We start from the raw sequence: 11,823 nt of genomic DNA, 5'->3' as shown, positions 1-11,823 counted from the left end.
ACAAAGGTAGTAGATGTGGAAAAGACTTCAGCAGCAAGTCCTACCTCATTGTTCATCAAAGAGCTCACACAGGAGAGAAACTACATGAATGCAGTGTTTGCCAGAAAACTTTCAGTTTCAATTCACAACTTGTTACACATTAGAGAATTCACATGCGGGAGAATACCTGTGAATGCTGTTAATGTGGGAAAGTCTTCAGTAGGAAAGACCAGCTTGTTTCACACCAGAGAACTCATTCAGGTCAGAAACCCTATTGGTGTCATGAACGTGGGAAAGCTTTTGGTTTGAAATCACCACAACTCATTATACATCAAAGAATTCATACAGGAGAGAAACCTATGAATGCAGTGATTGTCAAAAAGCCTTTAATACAAACTCAAACCTCATGGTACATCAGAGAACCTATATGGGAGAGAAACCTTATGGTTATAGTGAATGTGGGAAAGCCTTTACTTTCAAGTCACAGCTCATTGTACATCAGGGAGCACACACTGGGGTAAAACCCTATGCATGTAATCAGTGTGGAAAAGCGTTCAATTTGAAGTCACAGCTCATTGTACATCAGATAAGTCACATAGGAGGGAAACCCTATGGATGCAATGAATGTGGGAAAGCTTTTAGGATAAAGTCCTACCTCATTATACATCAGAGGACTCACACAGGAGAGAAACTCCATGAATGCAGTGAATGTCGGAGAGCCTTCAGTTTTAATTCACAACTTGTTATACATCAGAGAGTTCACACAGGGGAGAATCCGTATGAATGCAGTGAATGTGGAAAAGCCTTCAGTCGGAAATACCAGCTCATTTCACCGCAGAGAACTCACGTAGGGGAGAAGCCCTATGAATACAGTGACTGTGGGAAAACTTTTGGTTTGAAGTCACAGTTCGTGATACATCAGAAAACTCATACAGGAGAGAAACACTTTGAATGTAGTGAATGTTGGAAAGCGTTTAATACAAAGTCAAGCCTTATTGTACATCAGAGAACCCACATAGGAGAGAAACTCTGTGGTTGTAGTTAATGTGGGAAGGCCTTCAGTCAGAAATATCATCTCATCTCACACCAGAGAACTCATGCAGGGGAGAAGCCCTATGAATGCAATGACTGTGGGAAAACTTTTGGTTGGAAGTCACAGCTCCTGATACATCAGAGGACTCATACAGGAGAGAAACCCTTTGAATGTATTGAATGTCGGAAAGTGTTTAATACAAAGTCAAATCTTATTGTACATCAGAGAACCCACACAGGAGAGAATCCCTATGAATGCAGTGAATGTGAGAAAGCCTTTAACAGAAAAGATCAGCTCATCTCATATCAGCGAACTCATGTTGGGGAAAAGCCTTATAGGTGCAGTGAGCGTAGGAAAGTCTTTAGTAGCAAGTCATACCTCATTATACACATGAGAACTCATTCAGGAGACAAACCATACGAATGTCACAAATGCGCGAAAGCCTTCATTTGGAAGTCACTTCTCATTGTACATGAGTGAACTCATGCAGGGGAAAACCCTTATAAATGCAGTCGATGTCAGAAATCCTTCAGTGAAAAATTACGGCTCATTATACATCAGAATGAACACAAGAGAGAAGCCCTCTCAATGCAATGAGTATGAAAAATCCTTCATTAGGAAATCTCAGCTCATTGTACATCAGAGAACTGATTAGGGGAGAAACCTTATGGGTGCAGTGAATGTGGAAAAACCTCTCAGAAATCAATTCTCAGTGCACATCAGAGAACTCATACAGGAAAAAAACCCTGTAAGTGCAGCGAATGTGGGAAAGCCTTTTGTTGCAAGTCACAGCTCATTATGCATCAGAGAACTCATACAGATGAGAAACATATTGGTGAAGTAAATGTAAGAAACTTTCTCTCAAAAGTCAATTCAGGGCTTTCCTGGTGGCACAGTGATTAAGAATCCATCTGCCAATGCAGGGGATACGGGTTCGAGCCCTGGTCCAGGAAGATCACACATGCTGTGGAGCAACTAAGCCCGTGCACCACAACTACTGAGCCTGTGCTCTAGAGCCCGTAAGCCACAACTATTGAGCTCATGTGCCACGACTACTGAAGTCCACGTGCCTAGAGCCCATCCTTTGCAACATGAGAAGCCACCACAATGAGAAGTCCACGCACCACAATGAAGAGCAGCCCCCACTTGATGCAACTAGAGAAAGCCCGCGCATAGCAATGACGACCCAATGCAGCCAAAAATAAATAAATAAATAATTTTTTTTAAAAAAGTCAATTCACAGGAATTCCCAGAAAATTCGTACAGGAGAGAAACTCTATAAATGGAAAAATCTCATGGTACACCGTGTATGTATAGTATGTGGAGGGGCATCCAAAGAACACTGTTTTTTATGTACACCAAAAAATATCAGTAAATGTACACAGGAACCCTATCAATTCAGTGAACCCTATGAAAGTTCTCAGCAAGAAGTCATACCATTTCTTTAAGTTTGTGCAGGTGAGGAACAATATGAATGAAATGAATGTCAGGAAGTCATTTTCTAATATGCTAACATCCACAAAGAGGAATCCCATAATGCAAATGAATATAGAATACAATCCTTTGAAATTCATAATTTAATAAGAATTAGGATTTTAATGAGAGAAAATATAAAACGAATGAATTGCACGTATTGGAAGCTCATACCTTGGAGAAACCAAGCTAGAAAAAAAAATACAAGAAAAGAAGATTTTATGAATGTTTCAAATGGGATAAGCCTCAGCAGAAAAGTTTACTTCACTATTATTTTGGTTCACTTAGAAAAAATAGTTTCCTTTACAAATTACTTAAAAGTTGTAAAGATGGGGCTTCCCTGGTGGCGCAGTGGTTGAGTGTCTGCCTGCTGATGCAGGGGACACGGGTTCGTGCCCCGGTCTGGGAAGATCCCACATGCCGCGGAGCGGCTGGGCCCGTGAGCCATGGCCGCTGAGCCTGCGCGTCCGGAGCCTGTGCTCCGCAATGGGAGAGGCCACAACAGTGAGAGGCCCGCGTACCACAAAAAAAAAAAAAAAAAAAAAAAGTTGTAAAGATGTTCCAAACTTTTAGGAAAAGATGGAGAAAATGTTTAAATGTCAGTGATATGCATGTTCATAATAGAACATAAAGATTTTTTAAAGTGTGTAAGTAAATGTAATAACCAGGAAAACAATAAGGATTACATCATAAGACCTAGGATGTTTAGGTGTTATCTTTCTCTGTACTGTAAAATATGCTTTGTGTAGTCTGCTGCCATTATTAATTAGTTCCTTCTACATAGATTACCCAGAATAGCTTTAGTTATTGCCACTTTTTAATCAAATTATCAAATTACAGAATTCTCATCATTTTAATTATAGCAGTGTAATGGCAATTCTAGCCAATGTGTGAGAAGAAAAAGTTGTAAGGACTTGGGGGTTGGGGCTGAAACAAAAATCCTTTTGTTTGGAGATGTGATTGTCTATTTAGAAAAACCAAAATAAGCTACAGGCTGTAAGGCAAGGAGATGTTTTGCACAGCTCTGAGAGCTGGCAGCTTGGCTGTGAGCACAAGCAAACCTTTACAACGTCTCCACACTCAGATTCCAGGCCCTGCCGAGGGAAACATTCTGATTTGCCCTCAAAATATCTGAAGGCAGTTTTGCACTAAATCAACCAAAAGCTTCAACAAAGCTCAGACAGCTGAAATACAGATCAAATTGATTCAGCCCCACCCTATCTCCCAGCCTAAGAGCTGACATTAGAAAATATGTGCCCTTTCATGGAAGAAAATATATATTCAGAGCAAAGAAAATTATCAGGAATGTATAGGTACCTTATATAATGAAAAGCATCATTTTACCAAAAAGACAATTCTAAATGTACATGCACTTAACAAGAAAGCTTCAAAATCATGCAAAAACAGAGGTGAAATGAGAAATATACTCTACCATTTTAGTTGGACACTTCAACAGTTATTTCTCAGTAATATAAGTTGGAGACCAAAAATCAGCAAGGCTATAGAAGCACTGAATAATGCCATCAACAAGCTGGACCTGGTAGACATGTCTAGAACATCCAACAGCAGAATAGACATTCTTTTCAATTACATGTGAAGCATTCACCATTACAGATCATGTCCTAAGTCATTAATCCTAAAATTTTTTAAATAATTGAAACCATGCAAAATTTCTCCCATCTATAGTACAGTTTAACAAGAAACCAATTGCAGCAAGAACAGAGAAGTCTCCAAACACTTGGAAATTAAGCAACACAATTCTAAATAACTCATGGGTCCAAGAAATTTCAAGCATAATATGGAAAATATTTTGAATTATTATTATATATGATGTGTACAAATTAAAATACAACATATATCAAAATTTTTGAGATGCAGAAAAAGCAGTGTGTAGAGGGAAATTAATAGCACGAAATGCTTATGTTAGAAAAGAATAAGGGTCTCACGTCAATAATATAAAGTCCTACCTTAAGGAACTAGGAAAAGAAGAGTAAAGCCCAATGTAAATAGGAATGAAATAGTAAGGATAAGACCAGAAACCAGTGAAACAAAAACAGTGGAAGGGGTAAGCATCACAAAACACAGATTTGACAATTTTGATGGACTAAATTCTTGAAAGACACAAACTACCAAAGCTTACTCAAGAAAGGGTAACCTATTACAGTTCTTAAAGAAATTAAATTCAGTTAAAAATCTCCAAACAAAGAAAAATCCAGGCTCAGATAATTTCACTGATGATTTCTAGCAAATATTTAAGAAAGAAGTAATACCGATTCTATACAAACTCTTCCAGAAAATAGATGACAAATTCTTAACTCATGAAGTCAGTATTACCCTGATTTTTTTTAAAAAAAAGGATTACAAATTGTTTAAAAAACTACAAATGTTCCTCATGAACATAGATGTAAAAGTCCTCAAAACTAGTTAATTTAATCCAGCAATATATAAAAGGGTAATACATGAAGGCAAATGGGAGTTTATCTTGGGAATACAAAGCTGAGGCTGATTTGATATTCAAAATCCAATCACTAATTCATACCTGACCAACTAAAAAATAAAAATCATATGGTCACATCAACAGGCATAGTAAAAGCATTTGTTCAAATTCCATAACATTCATGATTAAAAACCTCAGCAAACTAGGAATAGGAAGTATCTTCCCGAAACTAATAAAGCACATCTGAAAAATGTCTACAGTTAATGTCGTAACGGTCAAAGAGTGAATAGATTCCCCTAAGATTGAGAACAAGTGAAATATATCCACTCTCACCACTCTCTTTCAACACTGTACTGGAAGATTTAGCTGACTACATAAGGCAAGACAAAGAAATTAAAAAGATAGAGATTGGTGGGAATTCCGTGGCAGTCCAGTGGTTAGGACTCCGTGCTGTCACTGCTGAGGGCGAGGGTTCAGTCCCTGGTTGGGGAGCTAAGATCCCGCAAGCCACGTGGCATGGCCAAAATAAAAAAGGATACAGATTGGAAAGGAAGAATGACAACTTTATTCAGAGACAGCATGATTGCCTTCACTGAAACTCCTTTTAAAACTTTACCCTCAAAAAAGGCACCTTGGGGAGGGCAGGTGGAGGAAAAATTGGGAGATTGGGATTGACATATATACCATACTATGTATAAAATAGGTAACTAATAAGGACCTACTGTATAGCACAGGGAACTCTACTCAATACTGTGTAATGACCTATATGGCAAAAGACTCTAAAAAGAGTGGATATATGTATAACTGATTCACTTTGCTGTACAGCAGAAACTAACACAATACTGTAAATCAACTGTGCTCCAATAAAAAGAATTTTTAAAGCCACTTAACAAGTCAATTTAGCAAGATAGCAAAATACAATTTTTAACTAATAGTGTTACTTTTTAAAAAAATATTTATTTATTTGGCTGCACTAGGTCTTAGTTGCAGCATACAGGATCTAGTTCCCTGACCAGGGATCAAACCTGGGCCCCCTGCATTGGGAGCGTGGAGTCTTAACCACTGGACCACCAGGGAAGTCCCAACTATTATCTCTTTAATTCAACACTGAATATTGGTGGTCCTAACCAGTGCAGTAAGTTTTTTTTTAAGTGTGAAGATTAGAAAGAATGAAAGAAAACTTGTCATTCCTACACAATATGTTTATGTACCTAGAAACCCCCAAAAAATCTACAGAATCTGTTAGAATTATGTGAATTTAGCAGAGTTGCTAGATACTGATAAAATGTCAATATACAAAAGTCAATGGTATTTCCATATATTACAAAAAAATTAGATAATGGAATTAAAGTATCATTGACAATAGCATCATAAACATCAGAAATAAGACTAAAGAAAAGTCTCTATACAGAAAACTACAAAATACTGCTTGATATTAAATAAATGAGATCTATTTTATATTTGAGAATTGGGAGACTCAATATTGTTCTCAAATGTTTCCCAAGTTGATGTATAAATTCAGTGTCATCTCAGAGTCCTAGTATGCACTTTTGTCAAAATTAACCAGCTGATTCTGAAATTCATGTAAAAGTGCAAAGGGTGAAGTATACCAAAGACAAAGAGGAGGAAAACTGAAGGATACACACTGAATATCAACTTATCCCATGATTAAAATAGTATGGTTTTGTGTAAAGTTGGACAAACAGACCAATGAAACAACAGATCAGAGAGCCCAGAAGCAGACCCACACATGTACCATCATCTGATTTAAGACAAAAAGTGCCACTGCAATGCAATGGTGAAGACTCTTCAATAAATCAGGTGAATTGGATGTCCTATGGGGTGTGTGGGGGGTTGACACACCCATACCTCGTACCATAAGTTAAAATTATTTCCAGATTAATTGTACACCTAAATGTAAAGGGGGAAAAAATAGACCTTCTAGGGTTACATGGGGGAAATTTTGTAGCATTTGAGAAGGCAGATCAAGTGCCAAAACAGGCAAAGCTAACATTTGGTGACAAGTCCAGGGTGGTCACCGTGGGGGGATAGTGACTGGAAACCAGCATGACAGAGCCTTGAAGCATGCTGGAAATGGTGAGGACACAGTATCTGCATGTATGGGAAAATCAGAGGTAAACCCTAAAGATCTGTGCACTTTATGTAACTTACAAGGATAGAAAATCAAAATCATCAAGAACTTACACAATGTGCTTTCATTTTCTTGGACTTGTATGTTTGTTCAAGTTTTCACATGTAATACTATATTAATTTAAAATGCTTTAGGTTAAATATCTATTTAGGTTTTTTTCAATGACAAAAATAGATAAATAGATTGAGGTTTCTTCCTGCTCTGCACAGAGTAGGCAATCAACAGGTCCTGAGAGGATGGATCCCTCAAACGGAGGGACACTCACTCATCTGTGATGTCAGCGTCCAGCCTGGGCCTGGAGTGTAACAAGCATGGTTACTGAGTAACGAGAATGTAGTGCGCAGCGAGACCTCCCTCCTTCTCTCCCACCCTCTGAGTCAGTGTGCTGCTGGGTGACGTGTAAACCAACACTTGGGGGCCAGATGGGAGCGGGCTAACCTCAAACCCACCCTCTACCAGTTCTGTGACTAGACCAGTGACTTAACCTCTCTGACGGGCATCTTGTCATATGGGAATGACGGCAAAATACCCACCTGAGTGCCGCATGCTTAGTAAATAGACCCTGGGCTCTGAGTCCCTGTTCCCCCCCTGCACCTGACCTACCACCAGAGGGAACGAAGGTTTGTAGCAGGTGAAGTGGGTCTTGTTTGGGCACAGCACCACTGCCCAGCCACCTTTGAGCCTGAAGCAGAAGGAAAAATCGATAATACTCATCTTTAAAAAAAATTTTTTAAATATTTTCTCAAAAAAAAAAAAAAAAAAAAAAAAGCATTCCTAGTGCCTCTGGGTCAGTATGTTGGGAGGGTTTTCCTGTGCCCTGCCCCACCTGCATCTGCCATCTTCCAAGAAAGGAAGGACAGCTGAGCCACTCTTTCCAGCTCTTGTTTACGTTCCCTCTGTCCTTCTCATCACTCTACCCAAGACGTCACACATCCCCTCTCTTTTTCTGTCAGGCATCGGTTTCCCAAGGGTGTTCCCCAGACGGCCTGCTCCCCGTAGTTCTGTGAACCCACGAACGGCCCAAAGGACTGGTCTCCCATGGCTACAAGCACCCCAATATACAGACAGATTGGGCTTCGAGAAGGCTTCCTGGGGCAGTGCAGGTGGGCAAGCAGCTCCCTCAGGAGGACCTCTGGGAACGAAGGTAATTCCCTGGAGGGAAGAGGGGTTCAGGGTGAAGTAGAGGTTCTTAGCAGGCTGTATCTAGATGGGCTTGCAGCCTTCCGTGGATCAGGGATTTTTAAAAATGTGTTCAGCTACTCGTTATGGGGGAAAGTACATGAGTGGCCAGGACATTTCTGAAAAGGAGAAGTCCTAAGGGGGAAGTTCCCTTAGGACTAAGGGGGAAGTTCCCAGATTTTGAACGTGTTAAAAGTGAACAACGCCGGTAAGAAACAAAATGGTAAAGAAGATAGCGCGTGCAGAGTACTGACTCATTTAATGATCTCAAACCAAAGAGGAAAGAGGGCCTGTTATTATTACAAATCATAAACTTTACCAAGAGGAGAGAAGGTACAGGATCAGTACCTTGTCCAAAGTCACACAGCTATTAAGCAATTAAACTGGGAGTCCGCCCCAGGTAGCCTGGGTCCAGAGAGAATAGAAAATCCGGAAATAGCAGGTAAGTATGCCTTAGGGTGCTTTATGTGGTAATGATTGCATTTCAGACTAGTGAGCATGGAAGAGAGAGGCAGCCTCTATTTACAGTGGGTGTTGGATAATTACCTTTTGGCCTACCTTTCGTTGGAAGATCAGACCTCTATTAAAAATGAAGCTTATGGGGCTTACCTGGTGGCGCAGTGGTTGAGAGTCTGCCTGCCGATTCAGGGGACACGGGTTCCTGCCCAGGTCTGGGAAGATCCCACATGCCGCGGAGCTTCTGGGCCCGTGGGCCATGGCTGCTGGGCCTGCGTGTTCGGAGCCTGTGCTCCACAACGGGAGGGGCCGTGGCGGTGAGAGGCCACATACTGCAAAAAAAAAAAAATGAAGCTTATGAAGAGTTTCCCGATTTAGAATACTTGAAATTATTATGTGCTTACGTTAAGAACGTATGCTTTTGAGTCTGACAGTTCAAGGAGGCCACTTATTGGTTGGAAGTGTTTTAAATGCACTTGGACCTATTTCCTTTTTAGTAACAAGGGAACATAACTCGCTCAGAGGTGGCTTGGGAGGCTCAAATAAGACAATGTGTGTAAACAGTGACTTCTCACCTGGCAGCCAAAAAAAGTAACTGATTTTATAACAATGAACTAGAATCATAAAATTTGTTGAATTACATTTAAATTTAATAACGTAGGTACTTGGACATTTTGGTTTCCATTGAGGTTTTAACTTCATTGATGCTTCATGGGTGGAGCGCAACCAGGAATATTCTCACTGAGCACCAGCCGGTCCTGGAGAAAGGGCCTGTGATCACATTCCCACAACAGGAGGGTTTCCTGCAGCAAATCTCCAATTTCCTCTCTGTTCACCCATATCCGCCTTAGTATACTTGGACGGTGGGGATTGCTTCCCCCAACCCTGTTGTCAATGTTTTTTCTCCCACTTCTTGAAAAGAACCTTAAAACGAGAAAAACAGAAGATTGTCTTTTTATAAAAATTAGGAAACATGGATGAGCAAAAGAAGAAAATTTTAAAGCCAAATAAAAGTAATACAACAATAATTTTGTCACCCGGTGGCAACCAGGGTTTAACGATGTGGCATACATCATTTTGTGTCTGTACTTTTCAAACGGGCTCGTCTCACTCACATTGCTTTGTAACAGCCGTTTTTATTGTACAATGTATCACTAGTCCGGTCAGGAAGCATTCTTTCTCCCGGCAACTACTAATTACCCTCCAGGAGCCCATCCTGTTTCTGAAGTGTGATGTGTTTAGCAATATTCCACCGGACTCTTGGGTCGTTTCCAGATTTTCAAGTGAACAAACGCTGAAATGTTTCTCTTTCTGCCTAAGTCTTTTGCATACGTTCAGGCATGAGCTTTGACGTCAGAGAATTTTTGCCCTGACCACCCTTTCAAAAGCAACTCGAAACCCTCCTGGTCTCCTCTCTAGAGCGCCTTCCGGCTCGCTGTGTGCAACATCTCCCCAAACTAAACTGCACAGGGGAGAGGCCAGACCGTGTCCGAGCCAGGACGGCGGCACTTCAGAGGCTTCCCCCGCGTGGCTGACCAGGGTCACCGAGAACTCGGGTCCCCAGGCCTCCACCGTCGCGAAGGCCTCTCCGCCGCGCGCAGCTGCGCCCCAGGGTCAGGCGGGGGTGGGATCACCGGGGGCCTCCGGCTGGGGCTGCGGGGGCACGGGAGGGGCGGGGGTGTCTGCCCCCTGGGCTACGACCCCAGCCGGGCTTTGTCTCCGCAGAGCTCCAGGGCGGTGGCGTGGGGTTAATCCAGGGTCACAGCTTCCTCCTGCTGCAGGGGCGGGGGTCGTGGCGCCCTCTCCTCCACCCCAGCCCAGGACCCCCAGGACCCCGGCTCTGCTCCTTCTGGGGCCTGAGGACGCGCAGAACCAGGCTGCATGGCGCCTCTGACGCCCCGCCCTCGCCCCCCAACCTGTCGGCTCCCGTGCAGCCCCCCGAATGCCACGGACCCCCGAGAACCTCTCGGCTCCCCAAGAACCACCGGAATGCCCCGAACCCAGGTGGGCGGAACCGCAGGCCCCGGGACTTAGGGGGCGCAGGGCACGGGCGGGGGTCATCGGGCGGGGCCCTTGCAGGGATTGGCGGAGGCCTGGATACTCTGTATCAACCGCGCCTTCCCGCCGCCTCCCCGGACGTGCGGGCGGAGCACGTGCGCGCCGAGCGCGGAAGCGGCCCCGGGCGCCTGGCTGGGGTGTGTTGGTGGCGTGCGGATGAAGGTGAGTGAACGAGGGGGTCGTCCGGGCGACGGTGACTGAGTCCGGCGTCCGGGGCCGGCCGCCGGGGAGGCTTCTCGGGCCCCGCGGGGAGAAGGGCGCCGGGAGAGGTCCGGCGGCGCAGGGCCACGGCCAGACGGAGGTGTCCGGGCAGGACGCAGGGCATAGCCGCCTGCCCCCCGCCCCCTCTGTCCCCGCCGGGCCGGGTCCCCTCAGTGTTCGGGGTGCCCCCCGAACCCACTTCCTTCCCGAACTCCAGGACCCTCTCCATGAGCTCGGCCCTTGGCCTCCTTCCCGCCCTTCCTGGAGCAGCGTGGGGCGGGGCTGTCGGCGCTGGGGGACACCCGGGTCGCTCGAAGGGTGCGGGGTCGCGGGCCTCCTGCCAGTGGCGACGGGAAGAAACGTGGGGCCCCGAGGCAGGAGCCCGTGACGAGGCGCTGAAGCCCGGAAGCGGCGGCGAGAGCGCGTCTCCTGGCGGGCGCCCTGGAAGCCCTGCCGGGAGGAAAGAGCTAGAAGCGGGCCAGACCCTCTGCCGGGAGCGCGGCAGTTCTCTGCAGGTTGTCTCAACCCTTGCGGACGGCGGTTTGGCAGCATCGACTGAAAACGCGCCCTAACCCTCGCCTCCAGGATCCTGTTCCACAGAAGTGAGGTAGTTGTGGACACAGGTCTGCACGTGCTGTTTGAAAAAGCGATCGCCAGCCGCCTCAGCGGCCGCGGCTGGCAAGCTGCCGGCGCCCGTTATGGCCGCGCCTCGCACGGGTGCTTTGCAGGACCCGGCGCAGACCGGGAGTCATGCCTGCGGTGCTGGGCCGACTGAGTATCGCCATAAAAAAAACTCCCTCTGCTGTTAAAACTTGGTGTCAGTTTGCATAGTTAGACGGTAATTTTTTAGAACAC

General features: G+C 44.5%; 1 protein-coding gene across 1 annotated transcript; it reads left to right on the top strand.

Moving 5' to 3' along the window:
* The first annotated feature begins 341 nt into the window (after positions 1 to 341).
* On the top strand, positions 342 to 11,540 carry LOC137204075 (zinc finger protein 26-like). The gene is given in 5 exon segments (XM_067701399.1): positions 342 to 896; positions 1,065 to 1,591; positions 1,673 to 1,907; positions 10,435 to 10,929; positions 11,143 to 11,540. Coding segments are annotated over 5 exon segments (2,166 nt in total). The 5' UTR covers positions 342 to 385.
* Positions 11,541 to 11,823: the final 283 nt, after the last annotated feature.

This window comes from Pseudorca crassidens, chromosome 12 (genome assembly GCF_039906515.1).
Source record: "Pseudorca crassidens isolate mPseCra1 chromosome 12, mPseCra1.hap1, whole genome shotgun sequence".
Taxonomy (NCBI): Eukaryota; Metazoa; Chordata; class Mammalia; order Artiodactyla; family Delphinidae; genus Pseudorca; species Pseudorca crassidens.
The sequence above is the reverse complement of the archived record's forward strand: the minus strand, read 5'-3'. Positions and strand labels throughout refer to the sequence as shown.